Raw genomic sequence first — 20,406 nt, 5'->3', positions numbered from 1 at the left:
GCCAGGAGAGGCTTCCAGATTGCAAGCACCTTTTAAAATCCTCACTGCCTCCTTTGACACTCTGCCCTGGAGGCTGGACAGAGATAAGCAGAGACAATATGTGAAGGTGTAACAGTGGAGATAGGGAAGAGGCAGGGGAGTGCTCTTATGATTCTGCAGGAAGCTGAGCTTGTTAGACGCGTGAGCAGCACTGTAATGACTTTAATGTTCTCTCCTTAACGTTGGGGATATGGTTTCCCATTACGCTGTGTGCATATATTTGTGAGGTGAAATCATTAGCATGGAAAACATAAAAAAATATATAAAGGCCAGTGTGAATAACATATAACATCTTTTATTCAAGGAGTGTCTTTAAAAACCCCAACAACTTTTAGAAAACAGCAGTCGGAACAACACGGTTAGACTGTTAACACGACGTCACCCCCCAAAATCTACAGTATATTAACGTCTTTTCTTTTCCTGCTCACACCAAAAAACACTGTTGATTTTGTGTCTTTTGAGGCACATCTGCTTTCAGAAAGTGGCTCACAATACAAGTAGACAGAAATCAGGAACACAACTCAGCCATTGTTCTCATGCTCCCTGGGTTTAAAGAGACTCTCTCACACACACACACGCACACACACACACACACACGTCGCCTCGAGGCAAGGAAGGCCAGTGACATCAAGTGTATTCAGTTCACAAGGAGGCATGTTGAGGAAATTTGAGTCACAGATTGGGAAGGCCCTTCGGAGGTCTTTTCCCTCCACCAAAGTCGCTGTAGCTTGAATAACAGTGAGTTTTATCTTTGCCTGGAACTTCATTAACTGGAGGTGGAGACGACGGCCCCTGAACTAACAAACTCACAGTTCTGCAAATGAAAGTGGAGACAAGTGATCGTCCTCGAACGGGAAGCACATATTAGAACAGATGACCTGAAATTAAAATGAGAGTAAATATACAGTAAATTAAAATGAGGATTTTTTTTTAAGTGTTCAGTATAAAAGAAACAAACCTCTAAAGGCATGACCGAATAAAAATAATCGAGCAAATAATCACTGAGGAGTTACTAAAATACATACATACTGCTTGTGTACTTCTTGAATAAATACATTTCAAAAATACATATACTTTTTATACTTTCTTTCCATATTCCTTTTGCTAGAAAAATGTTAAATTTTGAAAGCAGCTATGTATGTGTTAAAATATGGCATTAAATCACTCGATAAAGGCTTTTATCCAAAGTCCCTGGACACAATGTGACCTCATCCATCTTCCTGCATACAGTTTTTGTTCACAGCCAAAGTTTTAAAACTAAAAAAAAACAAAAAAAAAAACAACAAATCTTCAGATAGTGCAGGGAGATATGACGCAAATCCTTCAACAACTCAGTATGCTTTTTTGAAGAAAATATCTCCATGATTGTGGATTAGAGGCAGCTGTGATGATGGAAAATGTGTCTGTGAAATATTGCATATCTGGGTCTGCCACTGAGGGGAGACTGGGCCTCTTCTGCTCCTGTAACAGCCTCATATTGCTTAGCGTTAGTGCTGAGGACGGAGTGACAGGAGCTCTGCTCAGGGAAAAGACATAAGATTCTGAGAATAAATTCCAAATATTTTGAAAAGTTGTAACGTTCGAAGAATAAAATCATGTTGTGAGAATATTTCTGATATTTTGGCAAAACTCTTGACATTTTGAGAATAAGCCGATTCTTGTCCTGTAAAATTTGTGTTTAAATAGTTCTTAGAATACAATCGTGATGATGAGAATTATATTGTTAATGTTGATGTTACCATAGTTAAAATAAAACCTCACTGCTAGAAAAAAATGTCATAATGTGACAAATATAACAATAAATAGAACAGCCAAAATGTTAATTAATTAATGTAATTACTTAGGCTGGATTACATTAAATATGCACATTTAAGCATTGCTTGACTTAACATAACTGACTATTTTTCCAAATTTTTTCAGCATCATTATTTAAAAGTTAGACTTCTTTGTCTAACGTTACAACTTTCCTTGGACTATTAAAAATTTATTCTCAAAATCAATTTTTTTCCCCCACCTGGAGTACTCATTACTCCGTTGCAGTATTCAGACAAAAGACAAAAACACATTCATTCATCCCAACCAAAGAAACGTCCTGTCATCTGGTAGAACTTCATGTTGAAGGGCCTGTAGAAATCCCGTAGCCTCTGCACCACCTCAGGGTCAATGTTCGGATGGGTCCGCCCTTTGGTTTTGCCCAGGCAGTGGGGCTTGCTGCTGCCCTCTGCCTTCTTGAGGCACGGGAAACCCTTGGTCTGGTTGAAGTAAAAGTGTTTGTCTGTGATGATCCTCTTGAGCCCCAGGAAGTCCTGCACTCGGCCCAGCTCTCCGGCCGGGTCGCTGATCAGACGCTCGCCGCTCACAAACAGGATCTGGCCCATGGGGAAGTACTGCAGCCAGTTGTCCAGGTGCTTGGCGTAGATGCCGATCTGGATGGCGCTCCACGAGGTGTCGATGAGGCCCGTAGTCCTGTTTTTGAAGGTGAGGCTCTCGAAAGAGGGAATGTCAGGCTTCTTAGACAGAGTCTGTGTGTAGTCGGAGATGGCCCTGGTAACAGGGTCCCTCACAACCACGATCAGCTTGGTGTCACGGGACATGGCGGATATCCTGGCTGGAGCCTCTCTGGTCACAAAGTAACTAGGGGTTTTCTCCATGGTGATCTGGCCCTCCAGGGTCTTGGGCATCAGCTCTCTGGGAGGAGAAAAATTGAGAAAAAAGGGGGAAAAAGGAAGTGAGATATTTGTTTGACCTGAACTCCTCCTGACTGAATCACACTGAGCAACTGTCACAGTTGTACAACCGCTCCTATTACAATAAACATCTCAACTGGACGAACTCGGGGCTATGTCATCAGAAACGTTGAATCCAATCAATCAAGAACAACACTGGGAACAGTTTGTTAGCAGCAGAGTATTTATTTGATTTCTATCAAATGTCCTTTTCTCCAAGCTCAATTAGCTGCCAAGAGCTGGGACCAAATGTTGATTTGCAGTTTTGGCGCAGCACTAGGCACCACTCATGTGGTGATAGTATGCAGACGCTACCCCAAGTGTTCTTTAATGTAGCCCGAGGGCTTATGAAATCAAGAAGGGGACCCCCCTGGGTCCATTTGAAAGGGAGTATTCTTCACTCTCACATGGCCCGAAAAGAAGAACCTCAATCTCTATACCCATACTGTGGTAGTGCTGGTTATAAAATATTGATATTTGAGCCAAAAGCTCTCTCAGCATAATTGATCATCTTCCTGTCTTTCACTTTTCTCAACGATAAGAAGAACATCAGAAAAATATTGTGTTTTCCCCTCTGGAGTACAGTGAGAAACGAGCGCTCACAGAACTGTTCTTGTGGTTTAACACTGTATTTATTTGAAACATGATTTGAGGAATTGCTGTTTGTAGGTGTTACGAACAGTTCCACTTAAGAAATCTGAGTAAATATACAGTAAATATATAGACTGGTATTCCAAACGCGTTCACCTCTATGATATTATGTCCTAGTGATGATTTCCTGTCCTAGTGATTCGGCGAAGTTTCCTCGCATGTGCTTTCCAGTCCTTTCCACCATGATCTCACAGAAGGGATGGAAAACTAGCTAATCCATTCGGCCATGCCACCCCTCTTCTCCCACTCCTCTCTCTCTCTGCTTTACTTCTGCCCAGCTTCCTTCAGGACAGTGACCTTAAGCAAAGCGGGTAAAAGCAGCCCATGAATGATTAATGCGCCCCCCCTCTGCCATTTAGAGCCTCTGCAGAATACAGCTTTAAAATTCACCAAAGTACAGAATGCAGGCGTCAATTATTCATCTGCTCGGCTGATGCTGCTTAAAGCGAGGACTGGCGCTGACAAAGTGGCCCGGGCCACTCCCGAGGTGGACGCAATTTGCTGCCCATGACAAAACCATTGAGCCCCCAAAGGAAGGAGGTCCCCTGAAACTTCTGAATAGAGCTCAACGCTTCAATCTCTTGTTTTCAAGGACCATACGAGCAGCGGCGGCAAGCGCTAGCTGTAGCGCAAGTACTGTTTCCTCTGAAGTGAAGGGCATAGGCTTTCTCCCTCGCAGAAAGAAGCTGGTAAACAATCATGGTCCGTTTAACATACACAGAATGAAATGAGACGGAGGGCACTGAGATCTCTGCTGAGAACAAGCTTTACACAAACAGAGTGCACTTCTAGAAGACACCAACTGTCAAGATGAATGTGATGGCTGACTTCACTGACGGCTTTCCCCAATCAAGTCGACAAATTCCATAGTTTATCATTTGCTGTCCAGAACAACATAAGCACAGACTGATCTAATGTGCCTGTCAGAGGGACAACAAAATCCAAATCAGTGTAACAAAAATAAAAGCATTTTCTGACCCAACAACCCTAAGTTTTGTTTAGGTTCAGGCACATCACCCTGATCTCCACCCTCTGAGGGCTTTCTGGCTCTAGACACTCACATTAGTTCTTCCTCACACTCCTTTTCCAGACTCCATGATCATTTGGCTTCCAGAGGCCTTCTAACTCAAACGCAAATGTCAAGTTTTTGGGAATTTGCAGAAACAAGTGATGCTGTTGTTCTTCTTGAGAGGAAACAATATTCTCCCCTCCCGTCACTCTTCACTCAGAGAATAGATACATAATAAAAAAAATTTGGACTACTTTTTGGACACGCATGGAAAACAATTAATGATCACTTGATGAATGATCTGGATCAAAGCTTGACAATAAAACTAAAACCATGTAAGAGGTTGAATCCCAGACTGCTGAAGATTACTGAGGTGACAGCGCAAGTGTGTCTTTGTCACTTTTCCTTATGGTTGCTTCACGCTTTAAAACAGCTGCCGGGTGGCCTCAGCTTACGAAGTGAAACGGATCTAAAAGCCATAAGTCAATACCTTCAGGCCAATGTCAAAACACATCCATGCTATGTGGCTGAGTACTCTGAGCGGATGTTCTCGAGGTCAGCACAAGGGGGACTTGCAGGATGTAGTCGATAAAAGCAAGAGCATCAACACAGGTGCACCGGTGTGTCGACATCCGTCTGCATCATTGACCGTCACCTGACCTCCAGAGTCAGCTCAGTGTCAGCGACCTCTCCGGCAGCTGTGTAAAGAGGAACCTGGACAAGGCTCCTTTCCTCTCACATTAGCTCTGCCCCATCGCTCCAAGAGTCCAGAAAGAGGCTGTATAATGGTGCTTTAAAACAACCTCAGTGTCTCATGGGAGTACAATGGCTACTAAGCTGAAAGGCGATGATAAAGGACACAGAGACTAATTATCGATAAGTGGATGCTAACAGACGCTGGCACGCACGTGGTCTTCCTGAGTGTCTTCCTGCTGCTGATTTGGGAAAAACTACACTTCGGAAACAGCCTTTACAGTAGTACCACAACTTCATGATGCAAAAGAGAACATTATTGTTTTATGAAAAAGAAATGAACCTGTACTAAAGGAAGCATCTATATTTGATGGCATGGGTCGGGCCTGTTCTGTGGTCGATGCACTCATATTGGTGGTGTGTTTGTGCGACGGCACTCTGGGGGGCTGGGGGGTTCAGGGTCAGTGAGGTATGTGGTATGGCGTGCAACATGAAGACAGTCATGTTTGGAAGTCCAGATATGGAGGCCATAACGCACTTATGTATTCAGGTTGATGTAAATTTAATAGTTATTGGGAGAATGGTTTCAGGTTCACCTGGGAAGTGCAAACACATGAAACAGATACTGGACAAACACCATTTTCGTCAGTTTTCTTTTGGCAAATAAAATTTGAAGCAGAGATGACAAGTGCACTCAACATTTTCATTTTCAAACTTTCAGTTTTGAGCCTTAACACTTGGTGCCTCAAGTTACATCGATTGAGACAATTTATTAGACATGGGATAGCTCCCACTGGTGTCACGAAGGGTTTTATACACAGTTTGACCAACCGTCCACGACTCAAAGATGTTCAGTTTGCAGTCATATAAAACTGAGAAAAGAAGTAATTGTGGTCCAGTTGTTTTCCTAATTATATAGTCAGTGTAATCAGGTTTTAAAAAGAGCTTCTTCTTGTGAAAACCTCTTAATGTAAAGCATCAAATTCAAAGAGATGGAAATAATTCATTTTTGACATCAATATTGTTCATTTGATTTCTGTTGATAAACTAATCAATTTAAATGGTTAGCGCACACCGATGTCAGACTAATAATGAAGTCAGTCAAGATCAGTTCTCAGCTTTTAAGTTTTAGTTTGGTTTTCTGGTGAAGGAGTAAGGCTCATTTGGTTTCACAGTAAGTGAACTACTCTGGGGTATTTCTTTCCATGCTACGGCAGAAGCATGCAGCACTTTGTAATGAAACTTTATTGGCAGGGTAGGTGATGTAACAGATGACAAACCATCCAAGTGCTTGATATTTACTGCAGTTCCAGATTCTGCTTTGATGTCTTCATCGTGCTGCTAAAATACGACTCCCTGAGCACGGTGATGCATGAAACACAGGCAGCGGGATCCACTCATGAAACAAGACACAGACCCGGACCGAAATGAGAAACACGGTACATGAATCCCGACCTCCCTTTAAATCAAATTCACTGCTTTGGCATGCATTTAAGTACTGGCGGGCAAAAAAAAATAAAATAAAATAAAATATTTAGGATGAGGAGAAATTTAGAACATAGCAAACAGCTTGTGTACATGACAGAACAACACATGTTGTAATTGCACGTCAATCCTCTCATATGGAACTAACTAGCTGTAAAAGGACGCCAAGACTCGTTCAGGCAGATCTATTCCCTATTAAAAAACCAAATCCAATGTACACAGTAACATGCAGTACATCACTCAATGCGTCCTTTGTAAGCTCATCTATAAAGTAACCACTCTGGAATAAAGGGCCTGACGCATCACTGCTTTCGTTTCCCTCCTGAACGATTTTCGCTCGCAAACTAACTCAACTTTGCCCTCATATACAGGCTGTGACTCATGTCTGCCTGTTATATAAAAGCCAAAAAAGGCTGGCTGTGTCATAAGGTCTTATTTACTGTAAATCTGGTGCACGCATGATATGACAACTTTGACATATTAATTAGGGAGGAGTAAAAAACTAACAAGTGATCAGCTCTAAAAGGGCCATTTCCTGGAGGTTTATCCCACAGCTTTGAGAAGGGGGCTTGGATCTGGGCCAATGTCTGTCAATTGACGGGAGTTTGTAAAGACATACAGGCAAGTGGGCATAAGTGCTGTCCACTTCTCCCCCACAAGCCTTTGATTCATTTTTCCTCATCTAGCAGGGGAGCCCTGGCAGGCATAACTGCACTCCCCCAGTGTTCCCCTGCCACCACCACCAGATAATAATCTTGTAATTGGCTCAATATTTCTGCTGTTTGCAGGCGAAGCAAAGGCCAGCGCCGCTCTTGGTGGCTTGGACTCACCAGATATTTTCCAGGTCAGTGGATGTTAGCGGAGGTCAGAGAGAAAAGAGGAGGAGGGGGAAGAAGGAGGGTGGGAGGGTGATTTAGAGTAATGGCTGCTGTGTGGTGAGGGGAAAAGCCCACTCCTCTGAGCTCGGAGCTTTACTTCTCTGCCAACCTTGTGCAATCGCCGACAGCCCTGCTGTAAATAAAGGCATACAGGAACACATGACGCGGGATGTTGGCATGCAACAATCCCTGCAATTTACTCTGGGAATCCTATGTAAACACTAATCAATGACAAAATGACATGTTTACTATGAAATAATTTACCTCACTTTATATTTGTCATATTTTTTGGTTTTTAGAGATGGGCAGTGAGTAGCTGAAGCTGGACGGTGACAAATTCGGCTGCTTATAATTCAGGGATTACAGGGGTGAGCCTCACAGCAGCACACAGTCTCAGTTGGGATAATCATCCCTTGTATGACCCTGACAGTCTCTGACCTCCAAGATCTGCCCGTCTGACCATTTTTTTCCTCCACTGGATCTTCATGCACTGTGTCACCTTTGCCTCCACACCTGCACCTTGCAGCTCTACATCCTTCTCTCCACAGTTAAGAGTTCCTCCAACATGGCCACACAGGACTGAGTATCTTTAGCTTTCCATCGTCAGTACAAACCTGGGTCTTCCTTGGGGCCTCCTCCCGGTGGGACATGCCCAAAACACCTCGTCAGGGAGGCGTTCAGGCTTCTAATGAATAGTACGACATCAAGGATGTGTATGTCGGCCGGATTGGCGTTACCGGGGCCCCACCCTGGAGCCAGGCCTGGGGTTGGGGCTCGCAGGTGAGCATCTGGTGGCCGGGACCGACCGGGTACAGCCCAATTAGGCGACGTGGGTCCACCCTCCCGTAGGCCCACCAGTGCAATGTGTCTTGGGCGACAGCTTTGGGCGGGGGCCCCGGCGACCCAAACCCTGGACAAAAACTCTGGCTTGCTGGATCAATCAATCCCAAAAAAGTCAAATTATTAGAGTCTGACTTAGCATCTGAAAGTACTCTGTTTCTCAAACAGTGTGGATGCAACCCTGGCTATTGTTTTAGGTTTTCTTCCCACAAATTAGTAGTACTACAGCTTTGCAGTGAAGCAAACTGACCAGATCTCGATCAAAATCATTTCAGATGATGAAGATGGGACACTGGACTTTGTTAAGGATACAGAACCTAGCAAATTCTCAAACAACATTTTTTAACTTCAGTAGAAATTATTCAAGGTGGGCTCTTGGAAGTAAAGAGTGAAATTGGAGCGGTACATGGGAACTGTAGGGGGTAGGAAGCAATTTTGAGACACATACCACACAAGATAAGAACGTGGGCTATTCGTGGAAAACAAAATGGGAGGAATGGGTCGAGTGTTTTCCTCTGGGAAATGGCGTGGTTTTGATAAAGAGTAAGTAGGAAGGGAAAGAAACCCTGGACGACGCTGGGGACGCGTGAGATAACAACGTCACAGACGAAGAACTTTGAAAGTGTCAGCTTTTAAATAACAAGAAATTCAATGTCAGATTGTTGATTAGGTGTGTTTCATATAAAAAGGATGTGAATGAGTTTTTAATGCTGCTTATGTCTCGGAGGAGAGCAGGAAATTAGACTGATATGGAAACATTTTTTAAGTTACAGTCATTAATAAAACAACTTTTTTTAAAAAATTCCCAGTGATATTAACAGACAAAGACGAGTGGGAGGCTTTATGGAGTATAAAAACTGCTGTCCTCCCTTAGGCTTCGATGGATTAAAAGCAATAAACGAAAGTTAATCAACAACACGGGAACAGATTGGAGGTGGTGGTGGTGGTGGTGGAGGTGGAGGTGGTGGGAGGCAGCAACAGTGGAAATGGAGCTCAGCCCCGCGAGTTGTGTTGTCTGTTCTCATTTAAGATTCAGTCACATTGGCTGTTTGCTGGTGAAAGCACTCATTCATTCACACTTTCCTAGCTTTAAATACGAGCCTTGAAAAATAGTGCTGGCCTGTTGCCATTGCAATTTATCTCGGCTGAAATGTTTGGCTGCACTTGGAAAATTTCAATTTAAGTCGTCTTTTTTTTTCTTAAAAAAATGTACACTCAAACATTAGAGACCTCATAAATAATGTCTGGAAAGAAAAAATAATCAGACCTGTGCGATTTGTTACTTGGTGAACTTGATTATACAGTAAATGGGAGTACAAGAATAATATTATATCATACACTGTAGTAAAAACATTTTTTTTTTCATAAAGTCCTGCAAAAATAAATCTCCCTGCTCACTACTGAACGTCGACTTTTTCTTCTCTTCTTTTTTTTCTTGCCATACAACAGCTATGCGTTTTGGTTAAAAAATTTATAGAGTTAGCTTTGCGATGTGTTCTTATAAATTTATCAGGAGTGTTTTTAACCGAATCCTCCTTTTTTGCCTCGGTGCTGGGCTCAAGTCCTCGGTTTATTGCGTAAGGGGGAGGAGAAAAATAACCTTTATCTTTATGGCAACTTGCTTGTGAATTATTCACCCTCTCCAACTGTGGTGGAAGACTGAGAGAGGCTGCAGGATGCATTCAAGCCATCTGAAGCCTTTTACAAATCAGCCAGCTGAGTTCAGGCCACTTCCAGATCCCGACAGGAAATATCAGCAGAGAGGGACATGGGGTGAGGTGTGGAGCTTGTGAGACGGGTGAGGGACAAAGAAAGAAAGAGAGGGAGTTGGTTGGAGAGCTCAAAAATAGCAACACAGACAGAAATATCCCTTTTTACAACTGGCCTTTCATATGATTTTTTCCCCCCAGAGAAGTCTTTAAAGGTTCATTCTGACAAGAAGCAGAAGTGGTCAGAGGATCATGCAAAACCCCAAGTTAGCCAAACCAATTTGGAGGAGAAACTAAAGAAAAAGTTTATGGGTGCACTTCATGGTCTAACATTTGACCACCCAATACTGTAGCATTACTTTTTTTTATGTCTAATGAGGTATTATAATCACATTTCCAGTTTTATCTCCGGATAAAATGGATTGGATACTCTGGCTTGTATAACAACCTGTCTGTATGTTATCGTAAGTTTTAATAAACCAGATTTATGCGTTAAGTCTAAGTCAGGCAAGTTTTTCACAGGAAGTCACAAATGCTGTTTCAAGCCTGACTAATGGAACTAGTGGTGACGGCAATATATTTCAACTTCTGTAAAACTTTCCTACAGGCCGAGGCAGTTTATTTATTTATTTCTGCTCAGATCGAAACAACACTGTGCACTACTTATCTGTAACATTGCTACTGATACAGTGATTTTGGTTATTTGGTTTTGGTTTTTTTTATATGTCCACGATGCCACTTTGCTGCGCTTACACCTGCATTTTCATGAGGAAACGTGTGATTACACAGACATGCGATCGCTCGAGATGCATTTCAGTGGCAGATGTAAAATGTGGTGAGAGTGAGCCGAGCGAAAGCCCGAGTCCGAATTAGCTGAGATGCAGAACCGAATCTGATTATTGCCTGGAGAGCCTGAAAAACCCACACAAATTCAAAGCCAGCCAGCAGGGATGAGTCTGTATTTTGCATCTAGTGATTAATGTTCCATTAAACCAAATTTACTACGAGAGCTAACCGCTAAATATAACCCAAACTGTAGCTGGGCGCTGTATCTGCTGTCATCACATCGGGCGTATGTATCTCTGAGTGGATTCTTAGACACAGTGCTCACATTACTTTTTCATATTTCCCTGACCCACTTGTTCAGAGTTACACGGAGTCGGAGACAGAGCACGCCGAGACGACACTTCAGCGGGATCAGCTTTGCTAACAGCTCAATGCTATTTTTCTTTCTGCCAAGTCAGTTCTTTTAGGTCTCAACAGCCCGTGGGAGATAAGACACTTCGACTGGGGTATAATACCAAAGCTCATTTTCAAGGTATTATGTTTCTTAAATGTTCACTTATATGCTGAAGATGGTTTCATTAAGAAATTTCAAGTGGTCTCGCCATAGTCCTCCTTATCCTCTCTCCATAGTTTCTGGTACTGAAATAATCTGAGGAGGGGAAAGAAAAAGTCACAAATGGAAACCATTTCAACGCGTATTTAAATTCTACGTTTAAGCCTGATTTGAATACAAAAAAAATAAAAATAAATAAAAAATCCCTGTGTCAAATGCATGAGAGCAAAATTAAATGTGAATTTGTTCGGAGCCAAATGGAAGGCTTTGAGGGGACTCGGGCTCAGCGATAATTACCCATGACAAAAGGCGAGGGCTTTTGTCTTTGGGACCATTACCATGGTGATTTTCAAGCTGCTGAAACATTCAATATAAACATTTCAGTCTGCTGAATATGCCACATAGATTGTCACTAAAAAAAAAATGTTATGAGCCACATTTCTGCTGGCACAGATTCTGCTTGTGTGCCTCCACTGCTGCTGCTGCTCTTGTTGCTGAGAGAAGAAACAACTCAAATATCACAGCTCGGGTGGGGGGGAGCATAAAAGCTTGTGATTTAAAAATATAAAAGCAAAAGTCTGATAACTTAAGCCCAGTTTCAGATCCTTCTACAAACACAAAATGATGGGCTGGCAAAAAGACAATCCCCTTCGCCTTCTCCCTTTGCAGACTGAGAGACCCTGTACATTTCTCCTCAGCTCAGTGCGGTGGCCATAATTTCACCAGCAAAACGTAAACCGTTTGACATTTTCTCCTTTTTATTGGGGTGAAAACTCCCAAATATTCAGCCTATTGTGTGTACTGCACTTTGATTTACTTCCTTTGGCATCTTCGATCGAGGACCAGCTCCACGAGGACATGATGGTGCCCCCCACCCCTTCTGTTCTGCCATATTCCTCAGCTCCTCCTCTGTGATTTCATCACAGGGAGGGAGGCAGCTTGTTAAACACAGTCGTGTAAAATCAAAGATGAGGCTTTCATTACAGTTATCGGCACGAGCAAACGTGAGCAGATTGAAGATCAGCCGTTCAAAAAAAGAAAAAGCATTCAGTCATTGAACTCTTGGGAAGCTTCTTAAATGCCACTGCTCTGTCTGAGCGGTGGTGTGCTAAAAGAAGTGTGTCCAAGGCTAAGAAATGCTTCTCATGCACTGCTGCAACACGCATGTCTGTTATCATCTGATGTTAAAACCTGTTTAATTATTTTTTGTCGGTGCAGTGTGCGTCCTTATCATGCGTTGCTGGATTAACTGATCCTGCTATAAAAACCCTGAGACAGTGGGTCAATGATAAATTACAGCTTATTTCAGAGTCACTTTTAATCCCCAGCAGTTTTCTTTCTTTTTTTTTTTTGCCTGCATCTGTTTTCCATTACAGCATAAGAAGCATGGCAGCAGGGCTTGCTGTGGCTTGTGTTTCACCAGAAAGGTCGACGGGCATCCAGCGGGGAGCTCCTGTAAAAATGAATTAGTGTCACGGTCTCCTAAAGGGAGGAGCGCTGAAGAAGTTTTGCCTGTTGTGTATCATTTAGAGTAAAGATGAGGCTGTTTACTGTTCTCCTTTGTCAGCAAGTCTCACGAAAAGACCGAAACCAAGAAAATGTTAGTCCATCTCTCAGCCATCCCGTCCACTTGATCTCTGCAGTTTTTTCTGAAAAGTTTTCAAAATGGAGGAAAGAGTGTGTAGTCATTGTGCTGTATATGGGATTGATTTCCAATAAACTACAGTCCCCGTGTTTGTGACAGTGAAGGAAGATGTCACCCATTGTGATGGTGTGGCTTATGCATGTGTTTAGCTTCTGAATAACAATGGAGGAGCACAGAGGAATGAGATATCAGGCTTTTGCTGCATGGATGATACTCGTTAGTAGGCTCGATTTGTTGTTATTCTCAGCCTTTTCATGGAGTTTGTTGACAATAAGAACAACATAGAACATTAGCAGCTTTATTTTATTTAGCCAGATGTTAATCTCTAGAAGACGAAAGACATTTGAGGATTCAATCTGAGGGAGTGAGAAAAGGAAGGGCTTAACAAAGTAACAAAGGAATTAGGAGGAGCTGGGTGTGGTGGCATGACTGTGTGTGTGTGTGTGTGTGTGTGTGTGTGTGTGGTTTCTTCCACAAGATGAAAAACTTGTGGAGATGATGTCATGTGCCTCCTCAAACCCCTAAACTTCAGAATATCTCTTTTAACTTAATTTCCATCTCCAGGTAAACACTTCAATGTCCTGGTAATCTCACAGCGGCATAACTACAACTCAAAATCATACTGTACCACACACACACACACACACACACACACACACACACACAGAGTTAAAGCAAGAACTTGACAGGTTGAAAGCCCAAGTCTTCTGGCACACTTCTGAGAGCTCTGACTGTAAATCGCCTGGGATTTTTTAAAATAGAACAACTTCTGAAAAGGAGCCATTGTCCTGTTCAAATGCAAGCATATAGAGGAAGCCAAAATTAGTCAGGTAGCATCCGAGCCAACGGAGCTGGAGTAGACGGGCTGGCAGATCTTCTCACTGTGAACTCAGAACATGGTTGTGTTTAACTCAAAGACACTGTGCACTACCTCACAGCAGACAGCCGGTGTCGGTTTCATGGCGTCGCGTTGAATCGCATTACAGGCTTTACTCTCTAACTGTATTTTGTCTCAGGACCAGCAGAGGCAAGACGCAGTAAAACACCATTTCCATATGAAATTCGATAACTGTAACTTGGTGGAAGCTAAATGTTTGACGGTTAACTCGAACCAAGTTTCAGGCGCAAATAAAAGTCTGGAGTCTAAGCTTACCTAGATGAAGGAAAAAGTTAACAAGACAGCCAAACAGTTCAACACATACAAAACATGAGAGCTCAAGTTTTTGATTAAGGCAGATAGCGTGAGATATTGTGAGTGTGGAGAAGGCCGGGGATAAGAGTCGGGAGGACAGCAGTATCTGGGAGTGTGATTACGCTGTCTCCATGCTCTCTTCCTCTCTGTCTGCTGCCTTTTTCCTATTTCACTTTCTCCTTCCTCCTTCCTCCCTCCATTACAGGCTCAGAATACAAAGCGCCTGGCACGGTCACATCGCTTTCCTCATCTGTGTGCCAAGCTGCAGCAGAGCACACCAACGAGCTCGCGCCCTCCGCGCCGTCCTGCCACCACAGAAGAAGCAGAGTGGGGGCAGAGATTAGCATGTATGAATGCTCCCTCTTATCGTGTCTTTGACATAAACTCATTACAAACAGGCTCGCTCAATCTCTCCGGGTTTTATTTTTTCCTAGATCGTAGTGCCAGAGAGACGCAGACAGAGGAAGGTGAAGATTATGTTCCTTTACTCACATCTAGGAGCTTTAAATATTTCATTGCATTTTTTTTTTTTTGCTGCTCCTTAAACATCCCAGAGAATAAATAATGAGCTTGGCAATAACAAGGTAGCAAAATGATTTATGCTCACCGTGGATGAGAATGAATGCAGTTTGGGGAGGCAGGCAAAGAGGCGCCGGGGTTAAAGACATGGTCGAATGCGTGATTTCCATTTTGTGTCCCGTGCATTACCCATTAAATAAATAGCCCGGGGGAAAATGGAACTTCGCGCAGCTCGCTTGTGTTGGGGCAGCAGTGCCGTGCATGACGAACAGGTGATGCTGAGGTGTGTGTGTGTGTGTGTGCGTGTGTGTTATCAGCACCAGTTGCACGAGCTCACAGTGATTGTAAGCAGCGGCAGTGAGGTGGGGCGGGATGGAGAACAGGTTGTCGCTGAAAGAAAAGGTGAAAAATGAGCCACTGCAGAATGTCACAGGGCTAAAACGACACAGAATGGCTGAAGCGGAGCCAGCGGTTGCCTGGGGCTGGGCTGTGACCCAGAATTCAACAGACCCCCAGTGAGAAACCAGGAGGCCCCGTCCCAGCTGAACTAAACTGGCCGTGCAACAGGAAAACACCTCCTCTTCCTCCCCAGACTGCAGAGAGAGGTAACCCCATCTGGGAAGCTGCACTGAGGGCGCGAGATAATATGAGGTGTAGCGGGGAATTGCGGCGTCTGAGGAGATGCTGACAACGTGCTAATGTTTTAGCCTGTCAGCTCTCCGTGAGCAAAGACGGATGGTTTTAGAAATAGAATGTAATTACAGGGCAGACCCTCATTGTCGGGGTAAGGACAATGCGTATGGTGTACCAGAGGTTTCCTTTTCCTCCCTGTTAAAAAAGGCGCCTTCCTGAAACTGGAAAGTGAGTTTGAGCACAGAAGCAAACCTGACACGAACCACCAGCGCGAATGAAGTGTCTTTTAAAGTCATCTGAAACATCAGAGTTTCATTTGTGTGATTTCTTGGTGAGGCTGACTGGAGTGCGTTCTTTGTCCTGGTAACTCGTGGAGTTTTCACTCGCTTCACTTCATCAGGCAGGGTGTAATGGCAGGGTATGCAGATCGACCAGCAGTGTGACAGTACATTAGCCATATCTTGGTATATACTGCTATCAGAAAATATGCTTATTAATACTGTGACAAGGATTTCAACCATATCGCTCAGCCCTGAATGACGAGGAAGAGGAAACCACTGTGACTGGTTTTAAGATGGATATTTTGCCTACTGCCATGATATCCAGATGAACTGGTTATTTCGAAGAACCAATCCCTCAGTTTAATACTTTACCTCCCCTGTTCAAAGGGTTAAGCCTTGGAGCTGAGCCAGAAGACTGACTGAACGGCTCTCGCATTTGCACAGCTATAGATTAACAGTTATCTCTGTGAGGGATGGTGCACTTCATTCTTCTACGAGCAGGTCTGTGGTGTATTTATGCACGGCATTACAGAGGCACGGCCCACGTGCAGTGCGGGTCCAATAATCACAGTTCTAATTCTCGCCAAAGACCATCTGATTACTAAACCAACGCCGCAACCTGAGCTCGTGTGAGCAGGTGATTGCATGTAGGCAGCACGTTGCCACAGAGATGGTAAATGGAGTGTTCAAGGGGGGAGGGGGCGCCGGCTTGATGATTCATGTTATCAATCAGAGGGATATTTTTCAGTATTTCACACTGATGTAATCGTCCTAAAAACACATTAACATTGAGGGAGTACTCCGCAGAGAGATAATGGCTGGATATTTGCGCTGTTATTGAGTCAAACTCTGCCAGGCTTGAATGACGGATGTGCCTCACATACAGAGAGAGAGAGGGAGCGAGAGAGGCTGTGGCATGAATAAATTCGCTGCGTCCAAATCACAATTAGAAAATAAATAAATAGAGAGTAAAGACAATGACGAGGTGGGGCTGGGTGTGCACGATCATTCAAGAGAACACATTTCGGGAGAAAAGAAGCAAACCAAAACGAAATGCATATTAGTGCCATTCATATTCATGACAGTTGAATGGAGGCCATTATAAACTACTTTCAGTCACATTTGCATTTACATTATTGGGCCTCTAATGCAATAGTAACCCTACAGAATAAACAGAGGCAAAAGTAACATTTGCTGCAAACAGCTAACATGGGAGCATATGAGAATACATGCATATGTGTGCATGCAGAAGATGAATAAAGGAGTACAGTGTATAGCCATATGTGTATAGTGTGTGCATGTGTGTCAGGGAAAGTGTGACACAGTATACGCTGGGTGTAAATATATGTTTGTGTTGGTATGTATTCTGGAGTGAATCTGTCTGCATGTGTGTGCTTGTACATTCACCTGGAGACTCGAAAGAGCTCTTCTAAAGGGCCACTTCTTTTGCTATAATGTGCATCCATGAGTTCATCAGGGAGAGCTCGAAAGGCACACTGGCACTCGATTGCCAGAAGTAAAAGCTTTTGTGGGTGAGGGGGAAATCCCTCCTGCTGGATTTAGGCCTTGCCAGAGCCGACCCCAGTTTAAAAGCCAGTTGGATACAAGAAAGAGAGAAGAAAACATAAGAGCAAAAACAGGGCGGTGAAAGAGAAAATTCACTGCTGCTGCTCAGCTGAGTGGAAAATAATATGATGTAATAAATGGCATGTCAGAAACAGACCTGCCCTCAACAGCCACTCAGTCTGTGCATGCATGTGTGAGTACATGCATGTGTGCATTCCAGTGCGTAGTGTGTGCATATGTGTGTATTAAGGCCTCTCCATTAGCGCTCACATAACATTTAGTGCAGCAAACAAAGCGCAGAATCATCAGTGAGGACCACTACAGCTGAGGCCGTAGTGGGGTGAACTTTTGACTATATGAGCCTAATTACACACAGCCGTCTCTGAAGGGCCATAAATCAATGCTTGTGGTGAATCCTAAACAGCAAAATCAATACGGTTGTGTCTCAATGGCCATAATGAGAATCTGGTTGAAAGGCGAGGATTTTAAATCAGCCACATATTGGCTCATTCCAGTGAGCTAAAGCTCAGTAAGGTGTGAAACACATGTTAAATCACAGCACAATGATTAAAACAAAACAGGCACTCTGACATACTAAATGTGTAATTCTAACAAGAAGCAGTTTTGTAATCAAGGAGTGATGGCACAACAACATTTCATATTGATTAATAGAATGCTAATTAAAATCTTTTTCACTGCTGCTGTCTGTTGTGTTTGGGAGTGGTTATAAATGACTGTGGTACAAGGGCTGAGCCAGACGGAGAGTCGATGTGAAGAAAAGCGTGACTCCAAAAGTGTAGGAACAACATGTAAACCGGTGGAGGCCCTGAACTCTCATTTGTGTTAATCAAACTTCTCTAAATTGTTTGTATAATGAAATTATGGCTGTCAGGGAGGCCCGGGGGACATCAATTAAGCAGATAAGCAAATGAAAATAAATCACTTTTTATCAAATGTGTGGCTGCCCGCCCGTGTGTCCGGTAAACACAGGAAAAACAGGAAGTGATTTTGTTCCGAGATTTGAAGGTCCATAAATCCCAGTGACAAGCAATCAGGATCGCTGCTCTGTTTGCAGAGCCATGGGAAACAGTGGGAGGACTGCAAAAACATTACTTCCTCTTCAGAGCTAAAAATGAAGCATTTTATCAACCTTCATTTGGTAATGATTGTACAGTGTTAATTTTATTTCCTGATTTTGATTTAGCTTTGTTCCTACATTTGGTTCTAATTACGTTTTTTTGTTTAGTTTTGGCCAACTTCCCTATCTTTGATATTTATATATTTGCAATGAAAAAATGTTTTGTTGATATTGGGGTGAACTGTCCCTTTAATCTCATTGTCATTGTGCAAAAAAGGTTGCCAACTCACACTCTTCCTAATGGTTTTCCTGGATAATACTTCAAATAAAAGCCTAAATTGAGGCATGACAAACATTCAGTGGAATAATGAATGGGCCCCACATGATCAGAGTATTAGTATTTGCTATTACTAGTATTGCTATGTTGGATAAAGTAAAAAGAAAATGAGCATAGAGCACCACATGAATATGCTGGAATGTGGTCTTGCAGTGGGTAGCGGGACTGTGGGCTGTATGAACGCCGCATGGGAGAGCCACAACGAGGCACGGCAGTGCCGTTAATGGATTTGATCACAGCTTCCTGGTGAATAATGCAGCCTTGCTAATTGGCTGGATTAATAATTGATATGGGGAGGGGGGGGTTTGAGGAGGCGGCGGCGGTGAGCAGCAGCGGATGAAAAAAACCCCAAAAAACATACAACCGTTTTGTTAGAAAAGACTATAGGTCAAATGCTATAGGTTGTTGCATCTGTTTGTGCCGGCGGTTGGCTCCAAATAGCCAGCTTCCTCCTCCTATTGATGGTATGATTGTAGGGGAGGATGTGACCGTGTTAGACGAAGATGTCAGAGTAAACAATCGGCCTGACAACATAATGACATAATGAGCCCCGGCCCCAGCACATGTTTGACGGTTAAAATGACCTGGGCTCATGTCAAGTCCCACAGGCTCCACAATGTTGTTACACCCTCCATCCTAACTGACCCAGAACTGGCCAGCTGGGTAAATAAAAACGACTACAATAATGCAGAAATAAAACGTAAGCTATTCACGTAACGGGGTCAGTTTTATGTTTTTTCTTTTACAGATGCTCTGCTTCGGATCTGCAGTTCGGTGACCCAGCTTGCACTCAGTGACAGGAACTAATGTGGTTCAGATGGGGGCAGGACAGAAGCTGATGAGAAGGAATAGGAGTACAGGAAGAATTATATAGGAGGCTAAGAAAAATAGATTTTACTGTAAACTTGATTTATCTGCTGTTCTCGAGGTGTCCACTTTCCAAAGACTAAAGCATAAAACCAGCCCATAAACAAGTCTTGTCTTCCCACCTCTTCGGGTCAACACCTTCAAACCGCTGTGGTGCTCTTACAGGAAACAATAGGATCAATATCTCTGGGTGTGTTCAAAGGATTTCTGACAATCCAAAATCATTTGTTATAAAGTTCAATAGGTGCTAGACACAAAAGAACTGAAAAACAATGACCTGCTCAGATTTTTGAAGCCAGCGTAGGCCACACCTGTGCTTGTCTGATGAAAAGCGGTGCAGAAAGGCCCGACGTGAAGCCGAGAATTTGGAAATGTGACTTCCTGCTCTGGTTCGAGTGTCCAAGCACAAAATATGTACTTTTGGGAAATGTCCCTCTAAAGCTTACCAACATGCTAGATCTTCTGGATGGAATTTGTACAAACCGTGTAAGACACTTTGAGATCGAATGTGTAAATTAGTGAGGTTTAGAGGTGCTGGTGGACAGATTTTGTTACCTTTGGACAGAGGCAGGTTAGCGGTTTCCCTCTGCTTCCAGTTTTTACGCTCAGAAGATAACCAGCCGCCGGCTTCACATTTAACAGACAGATATAAGAGCAGGATGGGTCGTGCTATGGTTCATCTTATTCTTGGTAAGAGAGCTAACATTTTCATCACAGACGATTACATAACTTTATTGTGAGAACGTGTCTTTTAAACGGCAGTGGAAAGCTTCTCCGAGACTTTGCATCTATAATTTCCCTGCCGTGCTTCATCTCCAACTTCTCCCATACTGGTCCACAACTGAAGGAAATCTGTTCCCTGCTCCTCTCGTTAACATGCAAATCCTCATCTTCTGGAGGAAGGAAAATAGTGAATAAA

General features: G+C 43.2%; 1 protein-coding gene across 1 annotated transcript in view; it reads right to left on the bottom strand.

The window, feature by feature from the left end:
• Window positions 1-315: 315 nt before the first annotated feature.
• The window catches only part of LOC124052803 (heparan sulfate glucosamine 3-O-sulfotransferase 3A1-like), a 29,957-nt gene continuing 9,866 nt past the window's right edge, over window positions 316-20,406 (bottom strand). Inside the window, exon 2 of the mRNA XM_046377478.1 lies at window positions 316-2,727. Within this exon, the coding sequence (XP_046233434.1) occupies window positions 2,106-2,727 (622 nt within the window). The 3' untranslated portion in view covers window positions 316-2,105. The remainder of the gene's footprint in view (window positions 2,728-20,406) is intronic.

This window comes from Scatophagus argus, chromosome 21, assembly GCF_020382885.2.
Source record: "Scatophagus argus isolate fScaArg1 chromosome 21, fScaArg1.pri, whole genome shotgun sequence".
In the NCBI taxonomy this organism is placed as follows: Eukaryota; Metazoa; Chordata; class Actinopteri; family Scatophagidae; genus Scatophagus; species Scatophagus argus.
This window is presented reverse-complemented; position numbering and strand designations above follow the sequence as displayed.